The 15770-nt window shown below is 36.3% G+C and overlaps 1 protein-coding gene across 1 annotated transcript in view; it reads left to right on the top strand.

Annotated features, from left to right (window-relative positions):
• FCRL2 (Fc receptor like 2) overlaps window positions 1–15770 on the top strand; it is a 36659-nt gene that overhangs the window by 17564 nt on the left and 3325 nt on the right. Inside the window, exon 8 of the mRNA XM_077156564.1 lies at window positions 15611–15638. Coding sequence (XP_077012679.1) covers window positions 15611–15638 — 28 coding nt within the window. The remainder of the gene's footprint in view (window positions 1–15610; window positions 15639–15770) is intronic.

The raw sequence follows: 15770 nt of genomic DNA, 5'->3' as shown, positions 1-15770 counted from the left end.
TTTCCCAGCATCATTTTTTGAAGAGACCATTTTTCCCCCAATCGAGTAATCTTTGCCAGTTGTCAAAAATCAGTTGGCCATAAAAGTGAGGGTTGATTTCTGAGCTTTCAATTAGATTCCTTTGGTTTATCTGTCCTTGTGCCGGTACCATGCTGTTTATATTACTGTGGCTTCATAATAAGCTTTCACATCAGGGAGTGTGAGTCCTCTAACTTCATCCTTCTTTTTCAAGATGATCTTAGCTATTTGAGGCCCCTTATCCTTCCATATAAATTTAATGATTGGGTTTTCCATTTCTGTAAAGAAAGTTGTTGGTATTTTGATTGTGATTGTGTGGAATTTGTAAACCGCTTTGGATAGAATTGGTATCTTAACAGTATTTAGTCTTCTGATTCAGGAACATGGAATGTCTTTCCATTTATCTTGTGTCCTCTGATTTCTTTGAGCAATGTCTTATCATTTTCTATGTACAAGTCTTTTACATCCTTGGTTAGATTTATTCTTATATATTTGATTTTTTACTTTCTACTGTAAGTGGGAGAAGGGTCTCTTTCCCAGAATTGTGCTTAGCTCCTGTAATTCAGTGCTACACTGTATCAGTTAGCTTTTGCTGTGTGACAAACCAATTTAAAACTTAGTGCCATCAAGCAGCAACAAGCATTTTCTCTAGACAGTACTTTATTCTGGTCATGAGCAACCCAAGAGCTTTTTCAGCAAGTTCCTGGTCATTCATAACATTCCAATTATATATATATTTAATATATGCTTCCATGAAACTTTAACCTCTTTTATTTAATTATCCAAGTTAAAATCTGAGTCCAAGTGTATTTTACATTTAATCTCAAAAGTCTTTTAAGTCACATTGACCCTTCAGTATTGATACATAGCTTCAGAGTAACATGTCCTTTTCATAATCAGTGTATATTATCTTGATTGACTTAGGTTAGCACTTTTAGGGCTTAAAAAATATTTTAAGGAGTATCAAGAAATGCAGGGAATGCACCTGCATTTCCTATTTGATTAATTATCCTATCATTTTTTGTATATAAGAGTTACATTCACTGGATGTTAAACAATTCTCTTGAAAATCACCAGGAGTTTTAACGGATAGATATATAGCTTTCATAATGCATAAATTATTTGCATTAATCTCTCCAAGCTTTGACAATTCTTTGACCTATTGTGAGATACTTGGCAATTTCTTTTGCTTTGAAATTTATTGTATGGGGTTGGTAGGGAATTTCTTTAAATGCAAGTCTTTTTTTTTTTTTTTTTTTATTTATTTATTTTTTTTTTTAGAGTTTTTTTTTTATTAATTAAAAAAAGAATTAACAAAACAATTAGAAATCATTCCAATCTACATGTACAATCAGTAATTCTTAATAACATCACATAGTTGCATATTCATCATTTCTTAGTACATTAAATGCAAGTCTTTTTAATCTTCTGCCCACGTTACTCTGGGAAGCTTCAGGGCATCACACTAACCTGTACAAGCCAACAAGATCTCACACTCTAAGATTCCATGTAATCATGGTGTTCAAATAAGCTGATCGTACAAGTTAAATTAGATAGTGTACTACTGAAAATATAAATTTTGCACCAAATAAACATCTCTTTCTTTAATCTCAAAAAATTTGAAGTTTTAAAATATTCAATATCATCCTTTACCCTTTAATGTGATATATCTTTGTCTTACCCACATTAGCTTCATTCATATCACTATTTGAAGACTGATCACTTCAGTGTTTGTAACAGTAGCTGTATGGGGTATTGCTGACTTCTGTAGCTGCCGAGCTCTAGCTCTGAGCCTCAGCTGTCACACAAATACCTAAAGTTCCAGGGGACAACCAGGTTACACATAAAAAACCCAGAATTTCAGAATTTAGAAATAATAGCTAACAACTCTGGAATAGATCTGTAAGAACTTATAATCCAGGAACCTTTACAATAGACCTTCACCTGATAACCTATGCTCCCGAATTCAATTCTCAGAGTTTGCACATTATAGTTAGGCCACATTAGTGAGGCATTATATCTGTCTTTTCATTTCTGGCTTATTTCTTTCAGTATACTCTACTCAAGATTCATTCACCTCATTGCACGCCTTATGACTTCACTCCCTCTTGCCACTACTCAATGGTCCAATGTATGCATACACGATAGCTCCCCCTTCCATTCCTTAGTTGATATAACTTTAGGCCACCTCCATCCATTGCTAATCCAGAGCACCGCCGGCATAAACATCAGTGTGCATTTTTATTTCCATTCATGTCTCCACTCTCAGTTCCTCCTAGTAAGCACCTAACTACTGGGTTGCAGAATCATATGCAACCCTAGCTTCCTGTGGTAACTCCACACTGCATTTCAGAGGGACTACACCCCTCTGCTTTCCTATCAGCAGTGACTACATACATCTCTCCCCATCTTTTCTCCAGCACTTTTATCTCTCTGTTCATTTTTAGAAAGCTTATTCTCACATAATAAAATATAAAAAAATCAGTCATTTCCAGTGTAATCACATAGCAGTGCCTCCACCACCACAATCTATATGAGGACATTTGCATTTCTTCCTTGAAAAATCCCTTGCCCCTCTCCCATATCCCCTGTTTGTTGACATTCGCTTTGGCATATTGCCTTTGCTACACTCAATGGAAGCATATTACAATGGTACTGTCAACTATAGACCCTAGCTTGCATTGATTGTTTTCCCCCTGCCCCTGTATACCATCCCATTTTACACATCTTGCAATGTTGACATTCATTTGTTCTCCCTCATGCAAAAAAACACTCATATTTGTGCATTTAAGTGCCATCATTGCTCACTCCAGGCATTGCTAAGTTATACTGTCCCAGGCATCGCTAAGTTATACTGTCCCAGTCTTTATCCTCTATCTTTCCTTCTGGTGTTATATATGCCCTTGGCCCTTCGTTCTCAACGATACTCACACTCAGCTTTGTTCAGGGTACTTACAATATTGTGCTACCATCAGATAGTATTGTGCTATCCATTTCTGGATCTTTGTTATCAGTCCTGTTATACATTCTGTACTCCTTGGCATCAAAGGCCCAATCTCTACCCTCTTCTTATCCTCTAATAGCCTGTATTCTCAACTTTAACTCTCATTTAGCTCACTCATTATAGTTAGTTCATATTAGTGAGACCATACAGTATTTGTCCTTTTGTTTCTGGCTAGTTTCAGTCAGCATAATGTCCTCAAGATTCAGCAATGTTGTTACGTGCTTCATTACTTATTTTGTCCTCCAGCTGTGCAACATACCATCATATGTATATACCATAGTTTGTTTAACCATTCATCCATTGATGAACATTTGGGCTGTTTCCATCTTTTGGCAATCATGAATAATGCCACTATAAACATCAGTGTGCAAATGTCCATTTGTGTCCTTACCTTCAGTTTTTCCAAATATATACCTAATAATGGGATTGCTGGATCATATGGCAAATCTATAGTTAATTTCCTGAGGAACTGCCAAACTGCCTTTCAGAGTGGTTGTATCATTCTGCATTCCCATTCCCACCAACAGTGAATCAGTGTACCTTTCTCCACATCCTCTCCAGAAATAATTTCCTGTTGTTTTTGTTTTTTATAATGACCATTCTAGTAGGTGTGAGATGATATTTCATTGTGGTTTTGATGTGCATTACCCTGATAGTCAATCAAGTTGAGCATCTTCTCATATGCTCTTGAGGCATTTGTATTAACTCTTCTGAAAAGTGTCTGTCCATGTCTTTTGCCCATTTTTTGATTGGATTGTCTTTTTGTTGTTGAGTTATAGAATCTCTTTATATATTATGGATATTAATCCCTTATCTGATATGTGCTTTGCAAATATCGTCCCCACTGTGTAGACTGCCTTTTTACTTTCCTGACAAGTTGCTTTGATGCAGCAGAGTTTTTAATTTTGAGGAGATTTGTTTTTTTCAGTGCTTGTGCTTTGGGTGTAAAGTCTAGGAAACACCCCCACACTAGATCTATAAGATATTTCCGTACATTTTCTTCTAAAAGTTTTATGATACACCTCTAATGTTTGGGTCTTTGATCCATTTTGAGTTAATTTTTTTTTAATAAGGTGTGAGATATGAGTCCCCTTTCATTCTTTTGGTTATGGAAATCCAGTTATCCAAACACCTTTTACTGAAGAGCCTTCTCTGTCCCAGTTGAGTTGGCTTCACAGCCTTATCAAAGATCAATTATTCACAGATGAAAGGATCTATTTCTGCACACTCAATTGGATTTCATTGGTCAGTGCACCTATCTTTATGCCAGTACCATACTGTTTCCACAACTGTAGCTTTTCAGTGTGCTTTAAAGTCAGGTAGTATGAGACCTCCAACTTCATTCTTCTTTCTCAAGATATTTTTAGCTCTTCAGGGCACCCTGCCCTTCCAAATAAATTTGGTTATTGTTTTTTCTATTTCTACAAAGTTGTTGGGTTTCTAATTGGTATATTTAGTATTTTAATCCATGAACATGGTATGTCCTTCCATTTATTTCTTTTAGCAATTTCTTGTAGTTTTCTTTGTATAGGTCTTACGTAACTATTTTAGTTTGCTAAGCTGCTGGAATGCAATAAACCAGAAAAAGGGAACTTATTAAGTTGCAAGTTTACTGTTCTAGGGCCACAAAAATATCCAAATTAAGGCACCAGAAAGATGTTACCCTTCACTCAAGAAGGCTGATGTCATCTGGAACACTCTGTCAGTTGGGAAGGTATGTGGCTGGCATATACTGGGGTCTTTGGCTTCTGGACACCTCTCTCAACTGGGAAGGGATATAGAAATATCTGCTACTCACTTCATAAGACTTCCTGGGAGCATTTTCCTTTTGCATCTCCAAAGGTCTCTGGCTGTGTGGGTTCTAAAGCTTTTTCCAAAATGTTTCCATCTTGAAGGACTCTGGTAAGCAACCCCACCTTGAATGGGTGGAGGCACAGCTCCATGGAAACCACCTAATCAAAAGTTACCTCCCATAGTTTGGTTGGTCACCTCTCTGTGGAAACAATAAAAAAGCTCCTACCCAGAAATTTTGGGAAGAATATGGCTTTTCCGGTGTATACAACAGCTTCAAAATGACACAGTGGCCTTCATTAAATTTATTCCTAAATATTTGATTATTTTGATTGCTATTGTAAATGGAATTCTTCTTCTGATTTCCACCTCGGAATGCTCATATTAGTGTATAGAAACACTATTGATTTTTGGATGTTGATCTTGTACCCTGCCACTTTAGTGTATTTATTTATTAGCTCTAGTAGCTTTGCTGTAGATTTTTTTTTTAGTTTTTTTATTGTATGGTATAACATATATACAAAACAAAGAAATAAAAAAGCAATAGTTTTCAAAGCACTCTTCAACAAGTGGTTACAGGACAGACCTCAGAGTTTGTCATGGGCTACCATATGATCCTCTCTTATTTTTCCTTCTAGCTGCTCCAGAATATAGGAGGCTAGAGGGCTTAAATGCTTTTTTATCATCACAATCGACTTTTTTTCCCTTCTTTTTTTGTGAAAAAATAGCATATATACAAAAAAATCTATAAATTTCAAAGCACAGCACCACACGCTATAGATTTTGGGGGGATTTTCAATTTATAGTATCATATCATTTGCAAACAGTGAACGTTTTTCTTCTTCCTTTCCAATTTGGATGCCTTTTATTTCTTTTTCTTACCTAATTGCTCTAGCTACAACTTTCAGCACAATGTCGAATAACAATGGTGACAGTGAGCATTCTTATGTTGTTCCTGGTCTTAGAGGGAATGCTTTCAGTCTTTCCCAATTGAGTATGATTTTAGCTATAGGTTTTTCATTTATTTTCTTTATCATGTTGAGGAAGTTTCCTTCTATCCCTATCCTTTGAAGTGTTTTGATCAAGAAAGAATGTTGAATTTTGTCAAAGGTCTTTTCTGCATCATTCAGTACGAACATGTGGTTTTTCCATTTTGGTTTATTGATGTGGTGTATTACATTAATTGATTATCTTGTGTTGAATCAGTCTTACATACTTGTGATAAATCCCCCTTATGGCATATACATCTTTTAATAGGCCACTGTTTTTAATTTAGAGTATTTTGTGGGGATTTTTGCATCTCTATTCATTAGTGAAATAGGCCTGTAATTTTCTTTTCTTGTAGTATTTTTGTCTGGCTTTGGCATTAGGGTAATGTTAGTTTCGTAGAATGATTTAGGTAGTTTTCCCTACTCTTCAATTTCTTTTGAAGAGTTTGAGCAGGATTGGTATTAATTCTTGAATGCTTGGTAGATTTCACATGTGAAGGTATATGGTCTGGACTTTTCTTTTCTGGGAGCTTTTTGATGACTAATTCAATCCCTTTTGTTGTGACTAAGGTTTGTTAAGGTCATCTAATTCTCAAATCGATGTTGGTTGTTCATGCTTTTCTGAGAAGTTGCCCATTTTGTCTACATTGTCTGGTTTATTAGCATTTAGTTGTTCATAGTATCCTGTCATTATCTCCTTATTTCTGTGGGGAGATATATAATAATCAGTAGTTATTTCTGATTTTATTTATTTGCATCCTCTTTCTCTCTCTCTCTCCTTCCCTCCCCCCTCCTTCCCTCTCCCTCTCTCCCTCCCTCCTTCTCTCTCTCTCTCTCTCTCTCTCTCTCTCTCTCTCTCTCATCAGCCTAGCTAAGGATCCATCAATTTTCTTGATTTTCTCAGAAAACCAACTTCTGGTTCTGTTGATTATTTCTATTGTTTTCATGTTCTCAATTTCATTTATTTCTGCTATAATCTTCATTGGGGTTAGTTTACTATTCTTTTTCTACTTCCTTTGGTTTTACAGTTAATTCCTTGGATTTTGCTTTCTTCTTTTTTAATATAGGCATTTAAGGCAATAAATTTCCCTCTCAGCACCACCTTTGAGGCATACCATAAGTTTTCTTTTCTTTTTTTTGCATGGGCAGGTGCCAGGAATTGAATCCGGGTCTCTGGCATGGCAGGCGAGAACTCTGCCTGATGGGCCACCATAGCCTGACCCATCTCATAAGTTTTAATATGTTGTGTTTTCATTTTCATTTGCCTCAAGACATTTATTTATTTCTCTTGTAATTTCTTCCTTGACCCACTGGTTGTTTACAAGTGTGTGGCTTAGCCTCCATATTTTTTTTGAATTTTCCAGCCTTCCACCTGTTGTTAATTTCTACCTTCATTCCATTATGATCCAAGAAATTGTTCTGTAAAATTTCAATCTTTTAAATGTATTGAGACTTGCTTTGTGACCCATGTGTGGTCTATCCTGGAGAGTGATCTGTGAACACTTAATAAAAATGTTTATCCTGCTCTTGTGGGGTGTGATATTCTGTAAATATCTGTTAAGTCTAGTTCATTTATCATATTATTCAAAGTCTCTGTTTCCTTATTGATCCTCTGTCTAGATGTTCTAGCCATTGATGAAAGTTGTATATTTAAGTCCCTAACTATTAATGTAGAGGAGTCTACTTCTCCCTTCAGTGTTGTCAGTGTGTGCCGCATGTATTTTGGGACACTCTGGTTCACTGCATAAATATTTGAGATTATTATGTCTTCTTGATGAATTGCTCCTTTTATTAATACACAGTGTCCTTCTTTGTCTCTTTTAATTGTTTTACATTTGAAATCTAATTTGTAAGATATTAGTATAGTATCCCCACTCTTTTCTGGTTGATGTTCCCATGAAATATCCTATTCCAACCTTTCACTTTCAACCTATTTTTTGTCCTTAGGTCTAAAGTGAGTCTCCTATAGACAGCATATAGGTGGGTCCTGTTTCTTAATCCATTTGCCAATCTATGCCTTTTGTTTGGGGAGTTTAATCCATTAATATTTAATGTCATTACTGTAAAAGTGATCTTTTCTTCTACCATTTTGTCTTTTAGATTATGTCATTTCTTTTTTTTTTTCTTCTTACCTATACTGATAGTCTTCATTTCTACACTGTTCTCCAGGCCTCTCTTGTCATTTCCTATCTGCCTGTAGCACTCCCTGTATTATTTCTTGTACAGCTGCTTTTTTATTCACAAACTATCTCAGTGGTTGTGTGAAAATATTTTGAACTCTCCCTCATTTTGAAGGACAGTTTTCATGTATAGAGTTCTTGGTTGGCAGGTTTTCTATTTCAGTCTCTTAAATATGCCATTCTACTGCCTTCTCACCTCCATGGTTTCTTCTGAGAAACCCACACATAGTCTTATCAAGCTTCCCTTATATGTGATAGATTGCCTTTCTCTTGCTGCTTTCAGAATTCTCTCTTTTTCTTTCACATTTGACAATCTGATTAGTAAATGTCTTGGAGTAAGCGTATTTGGGTATATTCTATTTGAACTACATTGTACTTTTGGGATTTGAACTTTTATATCTTTCATAAGATATGGGAAAATTTTAGTGATAATTTCCTGCATTATTCTTTCTGCTCTATTTCCCTTCTCTTCTTCCTCTGTAGACGCTCCACAGGAAAGTCAGACAACCTGCTGGGTCACATCCTCAGGGTAACTAGATATTGATTACACCTTCTTCCTGAGACCTGGGCCTGCCTTGTCTGGGATACATGATTGGGGATTAGATAGATTTGTTATCTATCTGTGTTTTGGCATTCAGTTCAACTTATTTTAGAACTCTAGCATAGCTACTATTTAACTGTTCAGAATTTTTCAGCTCTTGTTTTTCTGATCTTTGCCCTGCCTCCTCCTTTTTTGAAGAGGGTCTCTCCAAATATAATATGTATATTCATGTACTTCTTGCTGTCATTTAATTCCCTGAAACCCTGCTCATATTTTTCCATTCTTTTCCCAATCTGTTATTTTGCATAGAATTTCAAATATCCTGTTCTTTAGTTCACTAATCTTTTCTGTTGCCTCTTCAAATCTCCTGTTCATAAGTCTGCATTGTTTTTCATCTCTTCTGTTGTGCCCTTCATTCCCATAACTTCTGCCATTTGTTTTTTCTCATGTTCTCTAGTTCTTACTTATGTTCACCAGTATCTTCTTTATATCCTTCATTTCTTTTGCCATATCTACTCTCAACATGTTAATTTGCTTTCTGACTTGATTTACAACATTAATTAGTTGTTTCAACTCCTGTATCTCATTGAAGTGTTGGTTTGTTCCTTTGACGAGGCCCTATTTTCATTTTTTCTAGCACGACATAATTTTTTGTTGGTGTACCGGCCTCTGATTTCCTTGATTAGTTTATTCTGGAGATTACTTTCCTCTTTTACCTATTGGTTGGTTTTGTTATCTATCTGTGTTTTGGCATTCAGTTCAACTTATTTTAGAACTCTAGCATAGCTACTATTTAACTGTTCAGAATTTTTCAGCTCTTGTTTTTCTGATCTTTGCCCTGCCTCCTCCTTTTTTGAAGAGGGTCTCTCCAAATATAATCAGCCCCAATCATGTATCCCAGACAAGGCAGGCCCAGGTCTCAGGAAGAAGGTGTAATCAATATCTAGTTACCCTGAGGATGTGACCCAGCAGGTTGTCTGACTTTCCTGCGGAGCGTCTACAAGCTGTGCTTTTCCTATGCTGTTGAGCAGGTGACCCTTGTCAGCCCACAGCTTCCCACTGGCATAAATGGTTTATTTAATTGTCAACCTGCCAGGAGCATGGTTGAGACAGAGGCTGAGGTGGAAAGCAAGATTAAGCTGTTTTTGATTTCCAGCTCCTGCGATCTGACTTTTTTAAAGGAGGGCTACCACTTTAGCTCAGCCACATTCCCCTTTCCTTGGGGGAAAATGCATCCTTTAGGGAATTATCTCTTTCACTTTATCTTTTTACTTTTAACTTGGCCCTTGCCTGGTTCAGTGCTGACAACTGAAAATGCCTGAGGCTTTCTTTAATGAGCTACTTAGAATACCTGAAAAGGAAGGAAGGAAGGAAGGAAGGAAGGAAGGGAGGGAGGGAGGGAGGGAGGGAGGAAGGAAGGAAGGAAGGAAGGAAGGAAGGAAGGAAGGAAGGAAGGAAGGAAGGAAGGAAGAAAAATATATATAGGGAAAAAAAATCCCTTTTCAGAGCCAGCCCCCAGCCCCCAGGGTTAGCTGTTCAAGAATTGGAGTCTGTATCTGGCTCTATAAAGGGCACAGCTCATTTCCAGTATTCTGAACCTGATTGACTCCAGAAACCTTTTTAAATTCACCATCCCCTTCTCCACTCTGCTAGAAGAGAGAGTCTCAGAGTTACTTTCCTGCTTTCTCTGGGTTTATCTGTGCTCAGAGTTTGTATTCAGCAGACCAAATTTGCTAATTAAAACTGTAATTAGACCTTCATTGATCTACCTTCCCTTGCTCCTAGTAGAGTTTGCTTTTTTCTCCCAGTTGGAGGTGTCTTCAGCAGCCTACCATGCCAGTGGAGGAGTGGTGCTAGTGCCTGCGGTTTGGGGGGCTTTACTTACTATTCTGTGCTGTGATTTCAGCCCTTCCACCCATTCCAGACTGTTAAACAATGTGTGTCTGGTTGCAGGTATCCCTCAACTGTGTTCCAGACAATTCCCAGCTATTTGCTAGCTGCATTAGAGGACTAATTAATTTCCACACCTCCCTATGCCACCATCTTGCCCCACCTCTAGTAAGTGTCCCCATTAACTTTTGAAGAATATATGGACAAGGGGGTGGTTATTGCCTAATGGAAACAAAGTCTCATTTTATTTGTTAATATCACATCCCTCCAAAAAAATTTTTTAAGAAATTAAAAAATCACATCCCCAGGCAAAGAAATATCTCCTTGTCTACCTAAAACAAATTACTCATATGGTTCTTCCCAAAGTGGAAAAACATATTATGGTTTTCCAAAAAAAAAAATAATTGAATAAATACATAAAATAAATGCATTTGGAAAATACTCAAAGACAACAAAGAATACAGAGTGAGAAATAATTATTTTCTCACTCCTGTTCATTGGTCTCACAGTTCCCTTCCTCAGAGGCTACCACTACTAGCAATATCTTATATATTTGTCCAGAGATATGTACATGTATATAAACATCATTTAGAGCTATTCTTTGTTTTCACATAAATAGTAGCATACCATATACAATACCATATACAAAGCTAGGTGCAGACACCTAGCTTTTTTCTTAATTAAAGAAGTTGTAGGTTTACAGAAAAGTCACTAATAAAATATAGAGTTGCTGTATACCAACCTGCACCTAGATTTTTTTTGTATGCTGTATGGTGGGGGTCACATTTCATTCTTTTTCCATGTGACTATCCCATTATTGCAACACCATTTGTTGAATTTTTTTTTGGAAGTGCATGGGCCAGGAATCAAATCTTTGCATGGCAGGTGAAAATTCTACTACTGAACTACCCTTGTACCTTTGCACTTAGATTTTTAATCATGTATCAATGCATATAGAGTTGCAACAACTTTTTAATGGTTGCAAAGTGTGTTATTTATGGATTTCTGATAGTTATTTTAATGGTTCCCTGTGAAGGGACATGTAGATTATCTCAAGTTATATCCCATTACAAACAATGTTACAATGAATATTCTTGCTTACACATGTCATTTTTACCTGTGTACATTTATCTGTAGGTTTAATTTCTAGATCTAAGGTACATTTTTTCTCTTTTATATTCTATTTATGGTAAATATTTTATTTATAATTTCAACATTTAAAAACTGTCTATGATTAGCTTTAATCATTTGTCACCACTTACCAATAACTTTTTTCCATGAAAAATAAGTTGTAACTGACATACATAGAATTCACCTTTTATAGTATATATTTGGGTAAGTTCTGACAAATATATACAGTCAGGTAACCACTACTATAATAAAGTTATGAATTTCATCACCCTAAAAATTTCCACTGTGCCCCTTTGTAGTCAACACCTTCCTCTAGCAATGACTCTTGGCAACCACTGATCAATTTTTTCTATCCCTATAAGATAAAACAGGGAATAAGAATATACAATAAATGGAACCATAGAATGTATAACCTTTAAGTAGGGTTTATTTCATTCAGCATAATGCATTTGCAATTCATCCATGTTATTGTATGTATCAGTTTTTAAAATCATTCAAATTTTTTTTTACTGCTTTGTCATTCTGTGGATACATGAGAATTCGTTCATTCGTTTCCTATTTGAGGAACATTTAGATTGTTTAATGTTTTGGGCAATGTGGTGGTTTGGAGCTTGCATGTTCCCTAGAAAAGGCCATTATTTTACTCCATTCCTGTGGGTACAGAACTATTCTAGGTGGGATCTTTAGTTTGGGTTATTTCAACTGAGATGTGGCCCAGCCCATTCAAGGTGGGGTTAATCCCTTTATTGGAGTCCCTTATGAGAGGATAAGAGACATTAAATGGCCCAGAAGCATATAGAGAAAAAGCCCCCAGGGGAGCGGAAAGAGGAAGCCATTGAATCCAGAAGCTGAAAGCTACGAAATGTCCCCACGTGGCAGAGGTGTCCCAGATGCTGGTGGCCTTTATTCGGAGAAGTTATCATCCTGCTGATGTCTTAACTTGGATATTTTCAAGGCCTTAGAACTGTAAATTTGTAAGATAACAAATCCCCACTGTATAAGTCAACCCATTTTTGGTATATCACACTCCAGCAGCTTTAGCAAACCAAAACAGACAAGAAGGATGAAAACTGCTATAGGCATTTGAGTTTAGGTTTTTGTGTGAACATAGGATTTCATTTCACTTGGGTAAATACCTATGCATGGAATTGTGTCATATGAAAGTATGTTTAACTTTAAAAGAAACTTCCCAAACTCTTTTCCAAAGTGTTTGTGCCATTTTGCATTATCATCAGTAATGTATCAGAGTTTCAGTTGCTCTGAATTCTCACCAAGTCTTGATATTGTCAGTCTGTTTTTCTTTTTTTTAGATATTTCAACAGATGTGAAGTAGTATCCCATTGTGATTTATTTGCATTTATCTAATGAGAAATAATGTCGAGCATCTTTTTGTGTGAATCCATTCACTTTGATGAATTCTTATAATGAATTCTTGATGAATTCAGTAATATATCAATTCTGTAGATTTTTTCAAGTATAGATGCAAATGATCTACAAAATACTAAAACATTTACTTTCTTCTTTCCAATTTTGATGCAAATTATTTTTCATATTTAATTACATTGTCCAGGGCATTGAGTACATGGTTAAATAATGGTTCAATGGATTTCCATGTCCTTATTTTTATTTTGCATGCTGTATGGTTGGGGTCACATCTCACTCTTTTTCCATGTGACTACCCTGTTATTGCAGCACCATTTCTTGATTTTGGGGGGAGGGGGTGCATGGGCCAGGAATCAAACCTGGATCCTCTGCATGGCAGGTAAGAATTCTGTCACTGAACTATCTTTGCATCCCCACTTTGTCCTTATTTTTAAGAAATATTCTTCTAGTGTTTGACTACTATATAATATATCCAAATACTCCTTTTAATAAAGTTCCAGCAATTCTTATTTTATTAAGACCATTCTTCATGAAAAACTTCAAGTTTTTGCTAAATATCTTGTCAGTACCTGCATAGATAATCATATAATAGTTCTCTTTTTTATCTACTAAATCAGTGAATTATATCACTAGATTGCTAATATTGACTAACTTTTGCATTCTGAATAAAACTCCAATTTTTATGATGTATTCTTTTAATATAAGCTAGCATTTTATTGAAGATTTTTGCGTCAATGTTTATGTGTGAGATTTGTCAGCTTTTCTGTTGGGTTTTGTACTCAATTTTATTCTACACAAAAGGAAGTTCATATTTTTCCATTCTTCTATATTATTCTGAAAAACTTTACATAGCAATATAATTTCCTGTTCTTTCAAGATTTTATGGAAGTCCCCTGTGAAACCATCTGTCCCTGATGGGGTTTTGAAGGAGCCACTCTTCAACAGCTTCCTCTATTTCTGCTCTCAAAGTTAATTTTAAGAGAGATATTGTCAATGGCTTATTTCCAGGCACATAGGAGATTTGCATTTTCATCTCCTTGGGGTTCGAGTTGTTTGTGAAATGTTAGCAGAATTGGTGTATGTCATTCCTGGTAGAAGCATTTAAGAATCAAGGATTGATCTTCCATGGCCTCTTCTGAAGTGCTGCTGCTGCTGCTGGAAATGCATGCTGAGATGGTGGCCTCTGAAGATGGTGCAGCCTCTGTTAACCTGGTTCCCTGAGTAACCACAGGGCATTGAGCCTCCTAGCAGATATACCACGTATGTGTAGCATGAGTGGGAAATAAACCTTTGTTACTTTAAATCATTGCAATTTGAGCATTTTGCTAATGCAACAGTACATGCTGTATTTTGAGTGGTACAAACTGTTTACATCTTCTATCTTTTCTGGGACATTTTCCTAAGAAATCATCCATTTTATCTGGGAATCCAAATGACCTTACTTAGAGTTGAGCTCAGTGGTCTCTCCTGAGTCTTTTAATTGCTCATGTGTCTGTGATTATTGCTCATTGCCTTCTCCTTCTTCTTATATTCTTGAATAGTAGAGAAAAGGTTGTTTTGATTTACAATTAAAGCTCTTAGAATTTGTTTGATCTACCAGTTTTGCTCTCTAATTTGAGAATTTCTGCTTTTTATTTTTATTAGCTGCTTCCTTCTGTTTTTGTTATTCTCATTCTTTTGAATGAATTGGATTTTTAATTCATCTGCGTTCATTTTCTTGTGTATTTTTATATGTATTCGATTGTTTAGATTCTAAAGTTTCTCCTCCTTTGGAAATAAGCTTGTGTGAACCTTTTAGCACTGTTGACTGGAAAATCTGATACAATTGGAACACTGACTGCGTTGCCAAGTAACACTGTTTATGATTAATTGATAAAGTGCATGTAAATGGACAGAACTCTGACCAAGACTATCAATATTTGGTGGGACGCACAATGTGGGATGGTCCTGAATGTAATGTGGGCTCTTGAATTGTGTATTTCCCTTGTGGCGTTGATCCCTGGCAGCTACACTCATACATTCATGATGTTTTTAAAGGTATTGATTCTTATGGAGAATGAGACTTTTGAACCAGGGTAGGCCCTGTACCCTCTAATGAGGCCTTGTTCCCTGAGCTGTTAGTAGGGGGGAAGGGAGAATGAGAAAAGAACTCCTGGACCACTATGAGAACTCCCTCTGGTGACACACCTGATACTTCCACGCTGATATGTTGTTGTTGTTTTCCTACATCTCTCTGCAAAGCTAAATGGTGCAAGGGGCAATTCATTGGGTTGTGAATGTCAACATCAAGTCAAACCCAAGACTGCTGCTACGATAGTCTTTGATGTAGCAGAAGGGCGTTGAAGTCGATCTAGAGTCACCAGCTATGAAAATTTATTGTATTTTACAATGATGAAAACAGTGTGAGTAGCCAAAGAGATGAGAGATCCGAATTGAAAATCCAGAAACAGAGACCAATGTCTGTGCATGTTGTCACTTAAGGTGGCATTTCAAACCAGAAGGAAAAGATTATTTGACTGGAAATGTTGGAATAAATAGGTAGCTATTTGGATGAAATGCAATTGGATCCCTGTCCTACATCTTGTATCTTACCAGCTGATTACACACGGTTTTAAGTCATGGAAAAGTTTTGAGATATAAAGTGCCCTCTGCTGAAATGAATGTTCCCTTTTGTGCTTTTTAGGTAGAAGTTCTGCCACTAACGCACCCAGGTAAGAGCTTCTATTCAAAATTGAAAACTCCAGAAGGCTCCCTTATTCACAATTTTAAATATTTATTTCTACTCTGTGGGTAGAGTTCAAACCTATTTGATTATGTGGTATCTTTCCATTATTCTCACTCAT

This window comes from Tamandua tetradactyla, chromosome 4 (genome assembly GCF_023851605.1).
Source record: "Tamandua tetradactyla isolate mTamTet1 chromosome 4, mTamTet1.pri, whole genome shotgun sequence".
Classification (NCBI taxonomy): Eukaryota; Metazoa; Chordata; class Mammalia; order Pilosa; family Myrmecophagidae; genus Tamandua; species Tamandua tetradactyla.
The sequence above is the reverse complement of the archived record's forward strand: the minus strand, read 5'-3'. Positions and strand labels throughout refer to the sequence as shown.